This window comes from Mus pahari, chromosome 19 (genome assembly GCF_900095145.1).
Source record: "Mus pahari chromosome 19, PAHARI_EIJ_v1.1, whole genome shotgun sequence".
NCBI classification, from domain to species: domain Eukaryota; kingdom Metazoa; phylum Chordata; class Mammalia; order Rodentia; family Muridae; genus Mus; species Mus pahari.
In genome coordinates this window covers 12,079,504-12,101,520 of record NC_034608.1, presented here as the reverse complement: position 1 = coordinate 12,101,520, position 22,017 = coordinate 12,079,504, and the positions used below count along the sequence as shown (strand labels likewise).

Below are 22,017 nucleotides of genomic sequence, written 5' to 3'. Positions count from 1 at the left end.
GTGTGTGTGGTGGCTGGGTTGAGTGTGTGTGTATCTATGTCTTTGTGTGTGTGTGTGTGTGTGTGTGGTGGCTGAGTTGAGTGTGTGTGTGTATGTCTTTCTATATGTGTGGTGGCTGGTTTGGGTATGTGTGTGTGATAGCTAGGTTGAGTGTGTGTGTGTGCGTGTGTGTATGGTGGCTGAGTTGGGGGTGTGTGTGTATGTTGTGGCTGGTCTGTGAGTGTGTGCATGGGTGAGTGCTTGCCTACACCCTCTTGTGTGTTCGAGCGAGTGCATCTTGCCTCAGCAGCTGACCTCTGGAGGTCAGAGGAGAAGGCGCTCTCTTCGTACCCCGTGCACAGGATCTGAGAGTTGAACGAAGGTCCTCTAGATTGGCAGCAAGTATTGTGCTTTTCACAGTCGCCCTGTGACTGTGAGAACATCAGTCTGCAGGATGCGGCAGCCATTGTAAGGGTGATGGAAAGCAATACGCCTGCGTGTCCTCAGTGCCCCTGAGTGTCACTGAGTGGGGAACAATGGGTCTTTCCTGCCCCCTGACCATTGGTATACGGAGAGCTCCTCTGCTGAGCGGCTGCTCTTCTCAGTCCCCTCCTGTCTCACCTTCCTTCGGAGACTCCACCCAGTGCTGTGGCTCAGCTCCTTCACCTTCTATCATGGAGTGGTGTAGGGGTATATTTTTTCAAAAAACCTAGTTTATTTAATAAGGATCCTTAAATGCTTTAACCTCCCTTTTAGTTCACTACCCACCAGAGGTAGTGGAAAGGAAAGGCAAAGGAGGCTGTAGGCCTGCTTAGAAATAGGGTTTTTTTGGGTGATTCCGATCTTCGTTGTCAGCATAGCAGCAGTTCAGCTCACACAAATCAGCAGTGGTAGTTGGACCCGGAAGAAACAGAGAGGCCCTGCCAACGGGCTCAAGTCTAAGGAAGCGGCAAGAAGCTGGGACACCACCAGAAGTTCTTTGCCGAATTTCTCTCTATGAAGTCCTAACGAACCAATCAGCAGAGTGGCGAGGTGAGCCACACATCAGCGAAGACCAGTAGAGTGGAAGGCAAGCCAGTACCATGCCATGTCGTCACTGTGTGTTGGGCTCTATTTATATCCTTTCCAAACATCACGAGTTCTCTCAAGCGTCCTTTTTCCAGGCGGCTTCCAGAAAAACACCACGTGTCTGCTTCAGCAAAACAGAAATTTCCACTTCAGAGTGGTCTCCTCTCCTGTAAGCAGGTGTGCCCTGTGCGTGAAGGTTCAGAGGGGGCCTCCGTGGACATTCCTGCCCTCATCCTTCCTCTGCCGAGATGACTCTGGATCCAGTTCTCATGTCAGCTCTGCGGACCTCCCTCCCGTCAGCTCAGCCGCCTCTGGGGCGGGAGCCTCTCTAAGCTGTAGGTGGTCCATCAGACTTCTCTGTCCCCTCAGCTTTTCTCTCACTCATGTTCCAATCCTCCACACCATGCAGTGAGCAACAAGGCTGATAAACATCTCCATTCCCTGAGGGAACAGCAGTGCACCCCAGGACGCCCCTCTACCGTGTCCTGGCCTTGGGTCTGACAGGCCTTGAACTCTCTCTATGTCCTGATGACACAGAGTCATCACTAGTGTCACCACTCAGGGTCTTGATTCAGGACATTAGTCCTAGAAGTGCTGTGTGAAGTTTCACACTTGGATTCTCAGGAGGAGGTGGCCTGTGTGTCCTAGATAGAGGACTGTGGCACATATCTTCTATGAAGGGTTTCAGATTTGTCATCCCCGAGTTTGAAGAGCTGGGCCTGGACCATCAGTTAAAATGTACGTAGAGCAAGTGATACGGCTGGGTTGGGAGAGCTCACATGTAGCATCTCCTGGCTTCCATGCAAGCAGGGTTGACTACAGAGAGCAGAAGTCCTAAAATTCAATTCCCAGCAACCACATGAAGGCTCACAACCATCTGTACAGCTGCAGTGTACTCACATACATAAAATAAGATAAATAAATCTTTAAAAAAAATACCACAAAGTACTGTTTTATAAGCTTTATATTTATTATTTTTTGTTTTGTTTTGTTTTGTTTTTTGAGACAGGGTTTCTCTGTTCAGCCCTGGCTATCCTGGAACTCACTCTGTGGACCAGGTTGGTCTCAAACTCACAGAGAACTGCCTGCCTCTGTATCTCAAGTGCTGGGACTAAAGGAATGCACCGCCAGGGCCTGGCTATTCTTCTTCTTCTTATTTAGTTGTATGTGAGTGTGTTCTCTGTGGTATGCACACGTGAGTGCAGGTGTCCACAGAACTCAGAGGCAACAGAGTCCCTGGGACTGGATTCACACAGGTTTATAAGCTGCCTGTCATAGGCAATGGAATGTGAACTCCGTTTCTGTATAAGAATAGATGTGCTTTTAACAGCTGAGCCATCGCTCCTGCCCAGAAGAAGGTATACCTATAGCCATGTTTGGTTAGGAATCTCGGTGTTAAAGAAGGTAAGAATCACCGGGCAGTGGTGGCGCACGCCTTTAATCCCAGCACTTGGGAGGCAGAGGCAGGCAGATTTCTGAATTCGAGGCCAGCCTGGTCTACAAAGTGAGTTCCAGGACAGCCAGGNCTACAAAGTGAGTTCCAGGACAGCCAGGGCTACACAGAGAAACCCTGTCTCAAAAAACCAAACCAAACCAAACCAAAAAAAAAAAAAAAAAAAAAAGGTAAGAATCAAGAATCAAGTACTCAAAGCACTTAGTCTAAAAAGATTTGCATTTTAAAAGAAAAATTCAAACGAGCACTTAATACTACAAACATATAGAATAGCCAGGCAGTGGTGGTGCACATCTTTCTTTAATCCCAGCACTTGGGAGGCAGAGGCAGGTAGGCAGGCGGATTTCTGAGTTCGAGGCCAGCCTGGTCTACAGAGTGAGTTCCAGGACAGCCAGGGCTACACAGAGGAAACATGTCTCAAATAAAGAAATAAATAAAAAGAAAAAAAGATAGAAGAATGAAGACTAGACTAGAATGAAGACTAGAATGAAGACTAGACTAAACCAAAAATCCAGTGGGAGAGCAGGATACGGGAGTATGACCTAGCATTTCAGCATTCCTGAGGCTGAGGCAGGAGGATTCAAGTTTGAGGCTGGTTGAGGTTACATACTGAGGCCTCGGTATTAGAAAAAGAAAAGACAGACACACCTGTAACCTCTAACCTTGCACTAAAGGCTGGTTAGTGGGAGGCAGGGACCTCAAGAAGAGGGAAGACGGCTAAAACTGGCAAGAAAAACAGAAAACTCTGGCTCTTCAAAAATCACCAACGATAGTGAGAAACTCTGATCCTGTTCACTTTATAAGTTAAAGTGCAGTATTACTAACAATGGGAGTGAAATTTGAGACATTATTGTCCATTCTTCAGAACACTAAGAATTCAATTTCTATGCGCATACTAGAGTGACTTCGATAAAACAGATTTCTACATGCCCAGAGTGGACAGAGATGGTAGTGTTGGGGTTCAGGATTAGCTACCCAAACCACTCTGACATCAATCTCAGCCAGATATTGATGTTTATTGAACACACACTCCAAGACTGATTAATCAGGGACACAGCCAGGAGCCGGGAACCAAGCTTCCACATGGGGCAGTCTCTGGGTCAGTTTTTATATGGGAAAACCCAGGAACCGGTGCATTTGCAATCTTTCAACATTTAGACTCTCTAGACAAAACAGTGCTCCGTAACCTTTAGGCTGATGGGCTGGGTGTAGAGGCAGGGAGGAGAGGGAATCTCCAGAGACCAAAAGACCGTGTTACAAAGTATAACATGACCTCACAGTTAGGGCAGAAACAGTAGATCAGGTTAAAGTCATGAGCTAAAAGATGAAGGTTGAGGCAACGTGGAAATCTATAGTCAGGTTTTAACATTTAACATTAGCACAAAGAGACACAAAACTGATGCAGTACATAACCCATAACTGAATCAATAAAGACATCTGACAAAAGTGAACCGCTTTTTAACGATGATCACAGACAAGCTAAGGCTAGCTGCCGCTGCCGGTGCAGTTGGGGAACTCACGGAAGCGCGCATGGGAGCGCACAGCCAACTCAGCCCTCAGGTTTAGCAAGGTTTGGAAATGGACGGTGGTGATGGTCACACAATAATATGACTGTACTTCATGCCCCAACTTCACAATGGTTAATGTGAGAAATGATATATTTCTATTGTGGGGCTGAAATGGTCCAGGGTTACCTAGGAAGGGATAAGGAAGCTCCAACCCCGGATACCTCCCCCTCCCGATCTGGCGCCATAAAGTCCCCCTCCCCCCCATCAGCCGTAGCTGGATGTATTACCCTGATAGTTATCAGGCTTCAATCCTTGTTTGACCTTACAAGGTTCCCCACTCCACCCTACAGCCCTTGAGTACGTAGATGGAGCATCTTCCAACATCCCTACCTTATCCATGGTACACAGATCCACAAACCTTGCCTCAGAGACCCTGGCCACCTCCTGGGGGGGCATAAATACCCCTTTCTCTCCCAACCTCCATATATGCATCCACCTGGACTGACTAAGCTCCCCCCCTTCAGTCTAGCCCAGGGCGCAATGGGCCTGCTTACCCCCAGGGGAGAAGCAGACATAAGGCGCCATAGGGTGCTCTAAAATATCGGATACCAACCAACCAACCAAACGACCCAGCTAATTGCCAGGTGATAGTGACTCACACCTTTAATCTCAGCACTTAAGAGACAGAGGCAGGGGAAACTCTGTGAGTTCCAGGACAGCCAGAGCTACACAGAGAAATACTGTCTCAAAAAAACCTGGGGTTTGGTAAAATGGCTCAGCTGTTAAGAGCACTGCCTGCTCTTCCAGAGGTTCTGAGTTCAATTCTCAGCAATCACATGGTAGCTCACAACCACTGTTAATGGAATTCCATGCCCTCTTCTGGTGTGTCTGAAGACAGCAACGGTGTACTCATATACATAAAATAAATAAATCTTAAGCAAATGAAAAGTAACAACAACAAAGCTCAGTTATTTAGTGCAAGCTGACACAGTCAAAGCTGGTCCCAGAAGAGAAACTCAACCCAGCCGGGCTTTTGTGTTCCATAGATTTTTCCATCTGTGGACAAAACAAACTTCAGATCAGACTGCTCAGAACATATTATGTGTTATGAAATATAATGCGGGGGTGGTGGTACCTGGCAGGCCCATGCTCAGGCAACCCCTGAGAAATCACACCATGCAACAGACCTGGTATAAAGGAAGTTTATTTGGGGGAAGGGAAAGGAGGAGTGAGGGCCTGGAGAATGGATGGGGCAGACAGATGGAAGCAGAGACATGAGGGCAGAGAAGGGGGGACAGAGAGGGACAGAAAGGGGTAAAGAGAGAGTGGCCTGGGAACATGTGGGAACAGGGAGAGAGAAAAAGATAGTACTGGGGTGGCAAGCAATGCTTTAAAAAGCCACTGTCACCTGGTGGTGGCAGGTAATGGTGGCAGATGATGATGTAAGCCGTTGCTGGGTCTCTGGGAAGAGCATTCTGGAATCATCTGTAAGCTAACATTATGGTCCAGTCAAACATGCCCACGTCAATCGCCTATTATTATTCCAGCTTCTCATGGGTGACTGGTGTCCGGGTAGCAGAAATAATTTGAGCTTGTGCAAGGATATGTTCAGCTCTATGAAACAATTCACCATTGTTTGTTTATTTGTTTTTAAGTAGAGTCTCAATCTATAGCCCTGACTGGCCTGGAATTCCCAGAGACCCATATGCCTCTGTACCCGAGTTTAAGGAATAATGGTGTGCACCACCATGCCCAGCTCACAATACCTTTTAAAACTGGTACTCAGAGAATGCAGAAAGTTGAGGGCCTCAGAAATCAGTCCCCGTGAATTCTGAGAGTTCAATATGTTTGATTCAGACCCAATGTGCTCTTAACTACGTCAAAATTCTGTTTACTATATTGATGACCTTCTTAAAAAGATTATTTTATTTTATTTTATTTATTACTTTTAGTTAATGTGCTTGCCTGTTCTGCTAGCCATGTATTTTACTGTGTGTGTTTAGCTCCTGAAGAGACCAGAAGAGGGCGCTGGATCCCCAGGAACTGGAGTTCTGTGGTGAACCACCATGTGGGTGGAGGAACAGCAGGTATGCTTTTTGTTTTGTTTTGCTTTGTTTTGTTTTGAGACAGTATTTCTTTGTGTAAGAACCCTAGCTGTTCTGGAACTCTCTGGACCAGGCTGGCCTCAAATTCACAGAGATCCATCTGCCTCTGCCTCCCAAGTGCTTGAACTAAAGGTGTGCACCACCACATCTGGCTCCTTGTCACTGTGCAACCTGGCTTGTCCTGTCCTCAGATTTTTCTTGCTTCATTATTTCTGCTGGGTGAACAGGCATTTATGACAACTGGCTGGCTGGCTTTGTGTCTTAGTTCATTTTCTCACAGTAATTTTTCTCCACTTTGCATACAACTCACACACACACACACACACACACACACTCACACACACACACTATAGAGGAGGGGTGGCTTAATAATCACAGGTAGGAGAACTAGGAGACTCTTTTTTGGAACTAAAGTGATGGGGACCTCCCACTGATTCTCCCCCATGACACTGTCTATACTGGAGCCTTAGGGTTCTATTGCTGTGAACAGACACCATGACCACGGCAACTCTTTAAAGGAAAACATTTAGTTGGGACTGGCTTACAGGCTCAGAGATTCGTCCATCATTATCACAGCGCGTGTAGGCAGACATAGTGCTGGAGGAGGGGCTGAGAGTTTTCTACATCTCGATCTGAAGCGTGATTGTGTCACTTCCTCCAACAAGACCACACCCACTCTAAGTGGCCACAGGTGACCTGTAAGATGGTCCATTACTCTCTTGACCCAGAAGAACCCACAAAATCATACAAATCAAGAGGTTCAAATCTCTGTGCTCACTTTAAGAACACCTGGGAAACTGCCCAGGCCATCAAGGGTATGCATATCCAAAAAGCCACCAAGTATCTGAAGGATGTCACTTTAAAGAAGCTATGTGTGCCATTCTGGTGGTATAATGGTGGAGTCGGTAGGTGCGCCCAGGCCAAACAGTGGGGCTGGATGGTGGCCATAAAAGAGTGCTGAATTTTTGCTGCACGTGCTTAAAAATGCAGAGAGTAATGCTGAACTTAAGGGTTTAGATGTGGATTCTCTAGTCATTGGACACGTCCAGGCAAACAAGGCACCTAAGATGCGCCGACGAACCTACAGAGCTCATGGCCGGATTAACCCATACATGAGCTCCCNCTGCCACATTGAGATGATCCTCACTGAGAAGGAACAGATCGTTCCAAAGCCAGAAGAGGAGGTTGCACAAAAGAAAAAAGATATCCCAGAAGAAACCGAAGAAACAAAAACTCATGGTACAGGAATAAATTCAGCATAAAATAAATGCAGATAAAGGTAAAAAAAAAAAAAAGGCCACACCCACTCCAACAAGGCCACACCTCCTAATAGTACTACTTCCTATAGACCAGTGGGGCCATTTTATTTAAACTACCACACTGAGCCTGTTTTTGGTTTTGTTTGTTTGTTTTGTGTGAGGCACTGCCATCCTTTCATTGATAACCACCAGACTGTAGTTATTGATGATGCATTGCATGGAGATTCCAGTGTCAAATGACATGCACATCAGGGTCACAGAGCCTTGTTCATGGACTGTGGCATCTGTAACTTGGAGGGAGGGCTGTGGTTTGCAGGCTCTGTAATGAGATAGAGGAGGGAAACAAAAGACAGTAGTTTGAAGTGGGAAATTCTGGTTTTGTTGGAGACTCAGTTGTGTCATGTGATAGTTTTCTGGAAACTGTCTTTTGACAGGATGGTTTACTGAAGCAGACTCTTGAGAGGATGTTTCGCTGAGAACAGACACGTGGTGTTTTTCTGGAAGTTGTCTGGAATAAGGGCATGTGATGCTTTGCTGGAGTGGATGTTTGGGAGGATGCATGATGTTTGGAAAGGGTATAAATGCAACTCAATGGAGAGTGGACAGTGCTCTTGCTTGGTTCGCCTTGCTTTCTTCTTTCATCTTTGCTTGTCGTGACTTCATAGAAAGAAACCCACCAAAGAACTTCTGGTGATATTTCAGCTGCTTCTTATCACCTCTGCGGGCTAATGCCAGCTGGTGGAACCTCGAGGTTTCTTCTGGATCAAGTCGTTCTTACTGATTCATGTTTGGTGTTTGTTGAATGGACTGGACTGCTGCTGCTGATTCGTGTTTGGTGTTTTGCTAGTAGACTGGACTACTGACAACAAAGATTGGAATTACAACAAAGAACTATTTCTAAGCAGGTCCACAACCACACTTTCCTATTAGCCTTTCTTTTCTCCTACCTCTGGTGGGTGGTGGGCTAAAAGGGAGGTTGAAGTGTTAAAGAACCATAATTAAAGTAGGTTTTGAAAAGTCAAAGCCTACAATAGCTCATCTTTGGAGATCTCACCAACCCCTCTCTGCTTCCCAGGTACCTAATAAGGCCTTTGGGGTGGAGGAGTCATGGCTGAGGCTGTGGACAGACAGCTTCTGTTTGGATCTGCCATTCATAGCGTCTGTGATTGAGACCGGGCCTTTGTCTTTCATGTATCTGTTTCCATAAAATAGAACACATGGTAGATGACCACTGTCATGTCAGTAATGTGACCTTCAACTTGACCTTGGAGCAAGAGAGCTTCCCAGATCAGCAGAGACCATTGCCATCTTCCTACCAGAGAAATCCCTGGGTCGGACCTTGTCTTAGTCAGGGTTTCTATTCCTGCACAGACATCATGACCAAGAAGCAGTTGATGAGGAAAGGGTTTATTCGGCTTACATTTCCAGATTGCTGTTCATCACCAAAGGAATCTTCCAGACTCCCAGTGTCTTCAGTTTCTGACTTTAAAAATAATAAATAAATAAATACCAACAAGAACAAAAAGCCGTTCTCTTTGAGGTTCTAGTCACCCCTCATTGAATCACCAAGCTCTCCTGCCCAGTTGTCTTTCGTCCACTAGAAACAGATCACTGTGAGCACAGGGCTAGGCTGATGTTTTGGAGAGACTGCCTGCCTGCCAAAGACTTACAATCCAGTGAAGGGATGAATGGGTGAATGTCTCAGGTGGACGGGAGTCTGCAGGCTGCTTATAAACACCTCGAGCTTGGTGCTAATGAGAGTGTTTGGTATCCCTGGTTGGTATAAATGTATTTACATATTTTTATATATCCCCCCCTCTCTCGAGCAAGCGCGTACCATCCTGTGCGTATAGCCTGGTGGATGCCACATCAACTATCAAGACTTAGAAGATTACTTGAGGAAGTGAGGTCTATGCTATAATCTTGTGCAACCAGATTCGACTGAGATGGCACTAAGTATCGAATGAGCTGAACAATCACTGTCCCTCTTCCCCCGGCTTGATATTTTTTTTGAGAGCCACACTGTCATAGATGGCATACTACTAGTCAGGGCTTCTATTGCTGGGACAAGAACACCATGACCAAAAAGCAAGTTGGGAGGAACAGTTTGATTCTGCTTACATTTCCAGATTACAAACCATCATTGGAGGAAGTCAGGACAGAAACTCACGCAGGGCAGGAACTTGGAGCAGGAGCTGATGCAGAGGCCATTGGGGGGGGGGGTGCTGCTTACTGACTTCCTTCCCCATGGCTTGCTCAACACACTTTCTTATAGAACCCAAGCCAGCAGCCCAGGAACAGCCCTACCCACCATGGGCTCGACCCTCCCCCATTGATCACTAATTGAGAAAATGCCTTGCAGCTGGATCTCATGGAGGCATTCCTCAACTGAGATCCCTTCCTCTCTGATGACTCTAACTTGTGTCAAGTTGTCACTCAAAACCAGCCAGTACAATAGGTCTTCAGAATACAGCAGTCAGTGGTGGTCAGCTTTGAGTAGGGGACACTCTAGCTTTTCCTCCTCTCTCCCACACAGTTTCCTGTTCCCTCTGCTGACCATCTGTTCCCCCTCTGTGTCTGCTCCCTGAAACTCAAGCACAAACTCCGCCTTTCCTCTTAGGTTCTTGTGCTCCTTAGGAGTCTCTGAGCTCTACTCCGACCCACGCTGTCAGAGAATGGTCTCCTCGCCTGCTAGCAAGACACCCACCCAGCTGGTCTCTCCTTTGCAGGAAGGGACAGAGCGGCCTCCGTGGTCGCTGCTGCCGGCTCTGTCTCCCCTTCTGTCCAAGCTCTGCTGTCCTTCCTGACTCTGAGCTGAGCCTCCTCCTGGGCAGGAGCATCTCTCAGAATCACACGGGCTGTGTTGTGTCTGTGTCCAAGCCACTGTTGTGCCCCCCACCCCCACCTCATGCTGCCTGTGTCTCTCCCCTTTTCTCTTTCTGTGGTTCAGTCCTGGAGACCACACACTGAGCGATAAGGCTGATAAGCATCCTTGTGTTTCTAGAGAACAGCAGCTCACCCCAGGGGTGACCTCTGTCCTGACCTTGGTCTGTCTGTACCAAAGAGGGAACTCCTGTCTTTCCCATGTGCCCTAGTGGCACAGAGACCCATATGGACCCCTAGTCTTATCGGTGTCCTCAGTGCTATGGGAAGGTGGCATTTACCCCCAGCAGAAGAGTAACAGACAAAGGATGGAGCCACCTGAGAAGTGGACTGGTTCCTTATAACTGGAGTCACCAGTCAGGGTTATGGTCCAGGGCAGAGTCCAAGGGACAGCTGTGTTGGGATTTTACATCCAGGGTGTAAGGAATAGGATATTTACTCCTGGAAGGGGACTGTGGCTCTATCTTACTACAGAGGGTTTCCAGGAGGCAATGTAACTCCCCGTGTTGGCTGAGCTGTGCATGCAGTCAGCCCATGCCATCCCTCCCCTATCCAGGAAGCCTGTCCTTTACGTGTAGGCCATTCCCTGTGGTCACCCTGTCTTTACTCATGGAAGATGCCAGCAGAGAAGGAACTGCACAGGTCCTGGGAACATCACTGTGCTGAGGTGTAGGAAGAAGCCAGGAGGTCACACAGACTTGTGGGAAGGGCCTCTTAGTCATCTGAGACAGGGATGGAAGCCAGGCTGCAGGTAAATTGCTATCTTAGGCAGACTTTTCTAAGTGTTGATTGTGTCCTGATCCTCCTCATGATCAACACTGGGGAAACTGCAGGCTTATCTGGGAGCTGTCCACATCAGTAGAATTAGCTGCCATGTAGTTGCTGGAGAGAATAACACGGGCTGAATTCCCTAGGACCTGTGTCTCCTGTTCCTCCACTTGGGAAACCAGAACGACCTGTGACATCTCATATACCCACCGAGATAGTTGTTTAAGATCCTAGGCACCTGTCCATCTATGATCTCCATGCTGAGTCTCAGAAGGAAATGTCTTGGTGACTCACACTAAATGTGGCTGTCCTTGCAGTGCACAGCTGGTTCCATATCCTATGAAGACTTCAGTACCAAATAAAGCCTTGTTTCCTCTAAGCTCTAACAGGAAGTCAATACCCACCTCAGAGAGAATCTAACCAGGGTCATCGGGGTCCAGCCTGGAGCAAGCTGTGCAGCCAGGGCTTCCTGGAGGATGTCACGTCTTCCTCAGCCAGGCCTTGGCTCCGTCTGGTGGTCTTGGATTTAGTTTTCCTCTCTGCAGGGTGGAGTCAGGTAAAGGGTTGAAATCCACTGCAGTCTGTAGGATTGTATTTTTCAAAACCTACTTTTAATAATAGTTCTAAAATGCTTTAACCTCCTTTCTAGACCACCATCCACCAGAGGTAGTGGAAAGGAAAGGTTAGTTAATAGGGCAAAGGGGAAAGTGAACCTGTTTAGAAATAGTCTTTGGATAGAATTCAGTCTGCATTTTTAGGATATCAGAAGCTCAGTTCACATCAGCAGCAGTCGTTTGATCGACTTGCACACAGCACTCATGAATGATCGACTTGCACACAGCACTCATGAATGANTGATCGACTTGCACACAGCACTCATGAATGATCGACTTGCACACAGCACTCATGAATGAGCAGTGGTAGTTTAATCCAGAAGAGACCCGAGGTTCTGCCAATTGGCCCAAGTCTGAGGAAGTGGCAAGAAGCCACTGGAACATCACCAGAAGTTCTTTGGTGGCTTCTCTCTATGAAGTCACTACAAAAGATGACCAGCAAAGAGTGGCAAGGCGAACCAATACCACACAGCCTCATCTACTGTCTGTTGGGTTATATTCATACCCTTTCCAAACATCATGTTCTCTCCAGTGTCTACTCTAGCAAAGTATCGCATGCTCTTATTCCAGGCAGCTTCCAGAAATATACCACGTGTCTGCTTCAGCAAAAACATTCTCTCATAAGACAGCTTCCAGAAAAATATTACATGACACAACTGAGTCAAAAAAAAAAAAAAAAAAAAAACCAAAACCCTGAAATTTCCACTTCAGCAGTTTGTCTCTGCCATGTGTGTACTGCACTAAATGCTCAAACACCCATATGGGGATGCAATACAGAAGGAGATAGACACAGGTCAGGCATGACTGTATTGTGTGGATGTACTAGAATTAATTCATCCAGCACCCAGACGTCATGGAGAATCACTTACTGTGTACATGGCTGAATGGATATGCATCGGTTTGTTTTCAGCATATGCACCTAAATTTCATAGTGTGTGGAATCCGTTGTGGTTTGGGATGATGCTCTATAGTGACAGGGACCTTCTGGAGTATGTTGTCTTTCTAACTCTGTGGCTAGGCTCCAGCCTATGGAAATCAATGACAATTACAAATCACCCATGTTTGCGGCAGATGCCTGCAACAAACCCCTTTGTACCAGGACAAGACTTGAGAATTCTCTGGGGGATTAGAGACACATAGAGGAAATAGTTCCTCCTCAACAATGTGGAAGACACTGATTGGTGGGAATTCTACAGAAGTAAGAAGAATCCAGCAGGCTAAACACAAGGCTAGAAATGAGAAAATCATCAAATGTTAGTCTTGGGTGGAAAGATGGAGCCCTGGGTCCTGAACAGGTGTGCACTGAACTAGCCTGGGAGTGCGGTGTTCATCTTACTAGATGAAGGAAGCAACATGGCCTCCATCCTCTGGTTGCCCCTGAACCTGTCACTTCCCTCACATGAGCTCTCTCCATGGGATTCTGCCTGACTCACCACTCACTGCCCTGAGATCCATGCTGACTCTCACGGTCCTTGGAGGGGGTGCGGCCTTCCCTGGCTCTTCCTCTCCAGACCCTGGCTCTTGACTTTCTCTCTTCTAATCTCTGCTCTCCTGTGGGTCCAATAAGCCCCTGGCTTCATTTCTAAATGCCCTTGATGGTGTTACATTAGACCTAGGGCTTTGTAATTCCTGGTTGTCAACTTGACTATCTCTGGAATGAACTACAATCCAGAATTGAAGAGCTCACCTGTGATCCAGGTCTTGATCCTGGAAGACACAAGTTTCTGACCTGGATCTTGGCATGGAGATCTTGAGGCATAATGGCCATGAAACACAAGGCTAGAAATGAGAAAATCATCAAATGTTAGTCTTGGGTGGAAAGATGGAGCTTTACCCAGTCAAGGTAATACATGCCTTTAATCCCAGGAGACTGAGGCAAGCAGATCTCTGAGTTCAAGGTCAGCCTGGGAGACCTACATAAGGACATTGGAAGAAGGAAGATTATAATAACTACGATCACCTTGTCTCTGGCGAGTCAATGCTGCCACCTGGCCCTTGTTACCTCGGGGCCCAGTTAAACCCATTGCATTTAATTCATCCATTTGAGCAGCAGCATCTCCAACCCTAAGGTCTGGCACAAGGAAAAGGGCAAGAACAAAGCTCTTCAAATGTGCTGGTGCCCCTCTCACCAGTTTGCATCTTATAGGATTTGTGAAGGGCATATCTTCAGGACCTTCCCATTGTGGAAGATTAGGTTTTACACAATGTATCTGCTCTAGCCTTTCCCTGAGCCTTAAAATCCCTTCCTCAACACTAAGTCAAGGGACATCAGGCATCTCCAACTCCTTTTCAGTGGGCCATCTTTTGATAAACAAGATGCTGTTTGGAGCCTCTGGCAGGCCCCTGTAGGTGAATCACAGAAGAGACCTTTGGGATTTTGGAGCAAAGCTCTACCATCATCTGCAGACAACTATTCTCCCTTTGAAAAACAGCTCTTGGCCCTGCTTGTGGACGTTGTACATCGTGGTGCGGAGCCTAGTGCGCACCACGATGTACAACGTCCACAAGCAGTGTGGATAGATCTCTCCAAATGGGCAAAGGATGTGAAGATATTTGTGTCCCATGTAAATGCTCACCAAAAGGTGACTTCAGCCGAGGAGGAGTTCAATAATCAAGTGGACAAGATGACCCGTTCTGTGGACAGTCAGACTCTTTCCCCAGCCATCCCTGTCATTGCTCAATGGGCACATGAACAAAGTGGTCATGGTGGCCGAGATGGGGATTATATTTGGGCTCAACAACATGGATTTCCACTCACCAAGGCTGACCTGGCTACAGCTACTGCTGAATGCCAGATCTGCCAACAGCAGAAACCAACACTGAGCCCCAGATATGGCACCATTCCTCGAGGTGACCAGCCAGCAACCTGGTGGCAGGNTNACTACATTGGACCACTTCCTCCGTGGAAAGGACAGCGTTTTGTTCTTACTGGAGTAGATACTTACTCTGGTTATGGTTATGCCTTTCCTTCTACCAAAACCACCATCCATGGACTTACAAAATGCCTTCTCCATTGTCACGGTATTCCACAGTATTGCTTCTGACCAAGGAAATCATTTCATAGCCAGAGAAGTGCGACAGTAGGCCCACAATCATGGAATCCACTGGTCTTACTATTTTTCTCCACCATCCTGAAGCAGCTTGTCTGATAGAAATAAGGAATGGTCTTTTGAAGATGCATACAGTTACAGTGCCGATAAGGCAGTGTTGGAGTTCGTCAAAAGACCCTCACTCACAAAGGCCACAGAGACAGCCATCGCTACAAACTGCATGAAGATTTTTATTATCGATCCAACATGTTGGGGACTCCCCCTCTCAGCATGCAGGCCAGAGGAAAGACCTAGAACAAAGAAAGAACACACTTTTTTTTTTTTAAATCTTTTTACTTATTTATTTATTATATGTAAGTACAGAGTCAGATCTTGTTACGGATGGTTATGAGCCACCATGTGGTTGCTGGGATTTGAACTCCGGACCTTCGGAAGAGCAGTCAGGTGCTCTTACCCACTGAGCTATCTCACCAGCCCAAGAACACTTTTTATACCTTTGTAAGGGACAGATTTGAGCAACAGGGTAACTGGTTTATTTTCATTGGTGTAGCAAGTAACCTTTCCAGGCATTGGTTGGTTTGTAGAGTGACTACCTCTGGCCTAGTGACTCAGTTTGCCTGCCCCCATGGAGGGTTATTATGATTTGGTCAGCAAAGCAATAGAACATTTTGAACTTATGGGTCAGCTATTAATGTCACAGCTATTAAGTCACAGCTATCAATGTCGGGGGAATTCTAGCAACAAGGTCAAGGTGGTTTGTGGTCTTTTTCAGAATTCAGTGTGGGGCGGGGCAGGGGGATTCTCTTCTGAGAACTGTTATTTTAGTTATGGTTATTTCTTTGAGAACAGCTGATAATATTTTGGCAGCTGTAAGCTTAATCATTTTGACCACTAAAACTATGTTTTTACATTTGTTTAGTCAGCCAGCTTCTTTATCTGGCTCTGCACTTGGCCTGCTAGTACAGCTTGGAAAGTCCTTTTCGAAGGGGGAAGGTACTGGGTGGTCCTGAATTCATTTTGGATATTACAGTGGCAGCAGCATGGAGGGCTGGGGAAGTGTTCTTCAGAAGGCAGTATATGCTTTGAATAGCATCCTATATATGGTACAGTGTAGGGTTGTGGGTCCTGTATCTGCTTTGTCACAGGGCGTGGCTGCTTGGTGAGGCAGGATGCCCAGAGTTTGACTACGGTTATCGCACCCCATTGCCAGGCGGGTGTTGAGTCACAGAGAAGCCCTGGGACACTGCTCCAGGGTTGGGAAAGAACATTCCGTGGTACAGGACTGCTGGAGCTGACTCGGGGCCCCTGGGCCTGCAAAGAAGCTGGGGTTGTGGAATCCCAGGCTTTTGGACACCCGGGCACCACTGGAAGTCTGGGAAGAGCTGAGAACAGAATCTGGGCCCTCAGGCTGGATCTAACCCTGGACTGGGGAGAAAAGAGAGGAGCTGTGGCAGGGTGGCAGCTTGGCTTGGTGGCGGTTGTGTCTGGGAGTGCAGAGAGGCCTTCTACGGGAGATTAGACATCAGCTCTGTAGTCAAAGGTCTTCTCCGTGGCTCCCCACTGCGGATCCAGATGAAAAGAGACAGTCTGTGGTTTCATTTATTGCCATGGTGGAAAGTAGATGTGTAAAACCATACCCCACTTCTCAGGGCCGGCCTGAGGTTAAGTACCATTTGCAGGGAGGAATGTCTGTAAAGGAAAGCTTATTGGCTAAGACTCCAGGCCCTCTAGGCGCCTCATTAGAATGGAGTCTAGGTGACCTATGGTCTTTTTCTATGGTCTTGGTCTTTCGGCTACGTGTGGAGGGGCTTGGGGTGTCACCTCATGTGACTGATGGACACAAACCTTTGGGAAGCTAAGATGAAGGCTGATGTCTGAAGAGGTTCTGGGGCCTCCCCTCCATCCCTATCTCACTCCCTCACCTCCTCCATTTTCATCACGGTGAAGCTCTTCTCCGGGGTTTAAGCAAAGGCCTCTCCTTCCCTTGAGCCCCTGGCACGTCTAGACTCTGCCACTTCCTGTTGGTCTAGACTCTGCCACTTCCTGTTGTTTCTGAGTAATCCTCTTCCTCCACTCCAGGCCCCACCATGGCCTCAGACCCTCTATCTGAACAAACCCTGCCGAGGGAATTGTCTCAGCTTCCTGTGCATGAGGATCTCCCACCTGTAGAGGGTAAGAGGTCCCTGTGCATACAGGTGAGCCTGGGAGAAGCCAGGAAAGGTAAACACCCAGGCTTGTCTCTTCAGTGGAAGGAGGTGTTTGCCTGTCTTCCTCCAGGAACGCAGGGAAAGGCTGTCATTTACAACCTGCTGGTCTCTAGCTATCTGTAAGGCCAGCTGCATCTGAGTCTCCCAGAGTATTACCCGTGTGCATCCCTGACTTTCCCCCCTGCATCTTGAGCCTTGCTTCTTAGTCTATGTGAGCATCCTCAGGACAGTTGTCACTCGGACTCTACAGCAGCCTAAGTGACCACTGTGTTATCTCAGGGCCAGGCGTTATGTTTACCTCAGCCATTCTCCACAGACCCTCCCTCATCTTGAGCAGTGTCTGGGAGTCACCAGAACCCATGTTCATGGAAGAAGCTGCGTGGACTCTGTAGAGAGTCTCAATGTCACCATGTCACCATGCCTTGAGCTTTGTTGTACCCTTGGGACCCAGTAAGTTTCATCAGGAAACTCCCCCCCCCAAAAAAAATCATGCTGTGCTTAAATATGACTAAAACCACCTAGTGTCAGACTCCAGAAGTTTGTCCCAGCACTGTCTGTCTAATTCTGGCTGAACTGAACTTCATTCTGACCTCCCCCAATTGTCTTCCTGCCTACTGACAGGTTCAGGAGTCCCACACCCACACGGAGGGCTTTCTTATTTGTGATACTGAGAGGAGAAGCCCTTGTTATCGGGGTGACATTTGTTGGAAGAGAGGAAGGGAGGGAGATGGGGAAGGAGGGAGGGGATTTCCAGGCCTCTGCTGCCTCCTCAGTCTTCCCTCTATGGAGAACAGCTTCAGGTTCAGGCCTGCTCCCGTGCTCCATGCTGTGCTCTCAGCTCTGCTGTCTTCCTCTGAACTCAGCCTCCTCCAGGCAGCCGCTCCCTCCAGGATCACAGGATCTAAGACACTGCTCTGTCCTCTCGAGTGTCCAGTCCATCTCCCATCCCTGTCCCCTTATCCTTAGGGTTCAGTCCTCCACACCACAGCGAGCAGCAAGGCTGAGAGGTGCACTGTGACCTCGAAGCTCTCAGCTCACCACAGCAATGGCCGCTGCTGAGCCCTAACTTGGGTCTGTCAGTACCAGAGGGACCCCTGGCCTCTCTACGTGATGTTTCTGACACTGAAACCCAGCTGATCATCCAGGTGTCCTGAAGGTAGAAGTCACATGCAGCAGGCAGATGTCAGATGTCTCCCAGGGCTGGGAAGGGAGTAAGTGCCGGATGAGCATGTATGGAAACTTATCTGTAATCACTGCTATCACTGATCTGATTTCCGTTTCAGGACATGTTTCAGAAGCAGTTGTGTCAGGAGTGTGATATCTACAGGAGGAAGTGACCTGAATCCTGGAAATAGGATGCATGTCCATCTTCCTGAGGAAGGTTTCAGAGAGACCTTGAGTTCCCTGTAATGCTGGCTTAGGCCTCGGTCTCTAAGGAAAGTCTACACTGGGCTAAGGATGCTGGGTAGCAGGCAGAGTGCTTGCCTAGCACGCCCTGAGTCAGACTCCAGCAGAGCATCACGCAGAAGTGCTGCACCTCCCTGTCATCTTAGCCCTGGGGAGCTGGAGGCACGAGAGCCACCCATCCTCAGCTGCATGTGATACCAGCCCACATGGGCAACCAGAGAGCCTGTCTCAGCAAGCAAAAACAAAGGAGGAATATTGTAGTTGGGGCCATTCTAAAGCAGTTGACAAGATTTTTAAATATTTTTTTTTAATTTTATTTTATTTAGCCAGAGTGTGGCTATGTTAACCAAGCTGCCTTGAGCTCATAGAGAGGTCTCCCTGCCCCTGCCTCTCATGTGCTGGGATTAAAGGTTTGTGCCACTATGCCCGACTTTTTTTTTCCCCTTCTTTTTTTTTAGACAGATTAAGCTAAATACTCCTGACAGCGACCTTGGAGGTTTTATAAGTCAATGCTACATAGCTAGTATGTAACAACTTTGGTATTCAAATACACTTAGTTTGGTTTTGATTTTCAGTTGTTGTTGCTATTGTTGCTATTTTTGTTTTTCTTGACAAAGTGTCTTTGTGTTGCCTTGGCTGTCCTAGAACTTGTTCTGTAGACTAGGCTGGCCTCAAACTCACAGGTCTTCACCTGCCTATGCCTCTCCCGAGCTGGCATTAAAGGCAAGGACCACAATCGCCTGACCTGTGTGTACACTTACTTTTGCATGTGTATATTCTCTGCACTTAGGAGTCTAAGGCAAGAGGATTCTTTGGGGACCAGTGTAAAGGGTATATATGACTTCCAGACTTGCTAGGCTCAACCAACATTAAAAAATCAATGTAAATCCAGTGCCTGACAAATACAGAAGTGGATGTTCACAGCCATCTATTGGACAAAGCACAGAGTCCCTGATGGAGGAGCTAGAGAAATGACCCAAGGAGTTGAAGGGATTTGCAGCCCCATAGGAAGAACATCAATATGAACCAACCAGTACCTTCAGAGCTCCCTGGGACTAAACCACCAATCAAAGAAACACTTAGTGGGACTCATGTCTCTAGCTGCATATGTACAAAGGATGGCCTAGTCAGTCATCAATGGGAGGAGAGGCCCTTGGTCCTGTGAAGGCTCTATGCCCCAGTATAGCGGAATGCCAGGGCTAGGAAGGGGGAGCATGGGGGAGGGAGGAGGTGATAGAGGATTTTTGGAGGGGAAACTAGGAAAGGGGATAACATTTGAAATGTAAATAAAGAAAATATCTAATAAAAAATAAATGTAAATTAATAAATGTGAATGTATAATTAACTCTGTGATAAACCAAAGGGATACTTGGGCTTAAATCTCATGGTAGGCAAAAAGAGAAAATTCTTTTCCATACACCAACTGCTCTCCTCTCAGAGTGTCCCTTCAGACATGCATAGGCTGAGTCAAATGTCCCACTCCAGGCTCCTAAGGCCCCTGGTGACACTGAATCTTTCCTGTCTCTTAGTAAGCTTCCTCCTGTCTTGAGGGCAGGGCCTGGACTCATGGTCGCCATTGAATGACCCTATCATAGACGAGGGCACAGGGGACCATCTCAGGAAGTTGTGGGGGTTTGTCTGCTTTGTGGTGCACATGTGTGTGTGTGTGTGTGTGTGTGTGTGTGTGCGCGTGTGCGTGCATGTGTGTGTGTGTGTGTGTGTGTGTNTGTGTGTGTGTGTGTGTGTGTGTGTGTGTGCGCGTGTGCGTGCATGTGTGTGTGTGTGTGTGTGTGTGTGTGTGTGTGTGTGTGTGGTGTGAAAGTACCTTTGGACATTCCCTGCTCTGCAACACTTTTGTGGGCTTAATCTTAGGTCTCAAAGAAACTTACCACAAATGGCTAATTGCAGTGTCTGTTTAACATACCAAAGCCTAGAAAGCCAGGGACTGGTGCCTCTCAGTCCCACCCCTTCCCCAAAACTCCCCAGTTCCCAAGCTTAGCTTCCCTTCCCACAGGTTTTGATTCCTATACAACACAGACATTTGGGGCACTCTTGGCTCTCTTTGTCCTCTTGGCCTTTTCTTTCTATCTCTCTCTTCTCCCCTCTCTCCTCCTGCGGGCCCACTCGGTACTGATTATAGCTAAGCTACTGTTTTCTCTCCCTGCGCTGGGCTTTTCCAGATACCTCTGGCTGTGCCATTCCTCCTGTCTACACGAAAAACCTTCCCCTCAACCATCCCTTGGAGTGGGCATGTCCCCGTTTTTATTAAGACGGTCAGTGGTAGCTGAGAAAGCCCAAGCCGGGAAGCAGGCTTCTTTGGGACAGCCATCTTCTATCCCCTCCCTACCTTACACCTCCCCTGTCACCTGCACCAGGACAAATGAACGAACAGCTGAACAATTATCACTCAGGAAGAAGTGGGGGCTGCCAGCTGGGGCCTCCACCAAGATTCCACAGTGTAACTCTGGAGACCTGCACAGCTAGAAGTCACATGAACTGGAGCCCTAGGGACTGGGTGGAGCTTAAGGTCTGGATATCAATTAGAGAGATGCATGGGCTGTAAACATTAAAAACAAACAAACAAACAAACAAACAATAATGTTGCAGAGAAGCTGGGGGCTGCTGGTTCATTTTCATCTCTGGCAGCAAGAGGGGTTTGGACTAGGAGAGCTGGTCTACGGGCCAGCTAGCCAGGCTCACTTCCTGACCAAGGGATCACACCCATGTGCAAAAGCTGCAGAAAAGGGTAGGCACTCCAGGACATCAGCGTGTGTGTGTGTGTGTGTGTGTGTGTGTGTGTGTGTGTGTGTGCAGTGGGTGAGCTTCAAAACTAGAACCTCAGGATAATCAGATAGGATAGTTAGAATGGGTTCTGGAAACAGCATAAGGATAGGTGAAAATCAGTCAGTCACGACTTATTTTTATATCTATAGGAATTTAAACATCATTTATAAAGTAAGAAATCCGAACATATTAAACAAATAAATCTTAGCTGGGCATAGTGGAGTCTGCCTTTAATACCAGCACTCGGGAGGCAGAGGCAGGCAGAGTTCTGTGAGTTTGAGGTCTGGGCTACACTAAGTTCTAGGACAGCCTGGGCTACACACTGAGACCCTTTTTCAAACAAAGGAATAAATCTTAAAGAATGGGTTTTGAGACAGGGGAGGGGAGGGAGAAGGAAGAAGGGACACTCCCCAGCAAGAAGAGTTGACACAGATCATAGCCTTGGGCAGATTCCCTACACACATCCCATGTGACTCTGGGAGATGCCCCTGGGGTAAGGACAGGAGAATAAGAGGGAAGGATCCACAGGGCAGACACAGGACGGCACACGTGGAGCAGAGACCATGGAGTCCCCTCCTCTGTTTCTCTGCAAAGGGCTCCTGCTCACAGGTGAGGCCAGTCCTGGAGTGGTGTNGGGAGGACACGGAGGGACCCAGGTTGCTCAGGTGGATGCTCTCAGAGGGGAGAAAAAGCCAGACCCCTCTTTATTTAAAGTTACCGGTGCCAACGGGACACATGGCTGTGCCCTGACTGTTGGAGTCCTCCCAGGAGTGGCCATGGTAATTGGGGTTTGCCCCCCACCAGAGATTTCCCAGGGCACAGCACAAAGAGGACCACAAATGCCCTGGGTCAGAGCCAAGCTCCTGTGTTTTGCCCATCAGGGGCTCTGGAATGAGGGTCAGGGCCTTGATGCTGAGCTGTGGGGTGTGCTT

General features: G+C 47.7%; 1 protein-coding gene and 1 pseudogene across 1 annotated transcript in view; both read left to right on the top strand.

The window, feature by feature from the left end:
• Window positions 1–6,816: 6,816 nt before the first annotated feature.
• LOC110336951 lies at window positions 6,817–7,364 on the top strand (annotated as a pseudogene).
• A 14,175-nt stretch (window positions 7,365–21,539) lies between these two features.
• The window catches only part of LOC110336364 (carcinoembryonic antigen-related cell adhesion molecule 15), a 4,494-nt gene continuing 4,016 nt past the window's right edge, over window positions 21,540–22,017 (top strand). The window contains exon 1 of the mRNA XM_021218866.1: window positions 21,540–21,694. Within this exon, the coding sequence (XP_021074525.1) occupies window positions 21,649–21,694 (46 nt within the window). The 5' untranslated portion in view covers window positions 21,540–21,648. The remainder of the gene's footprint in view (window positions 21,695–22,017) is intronic.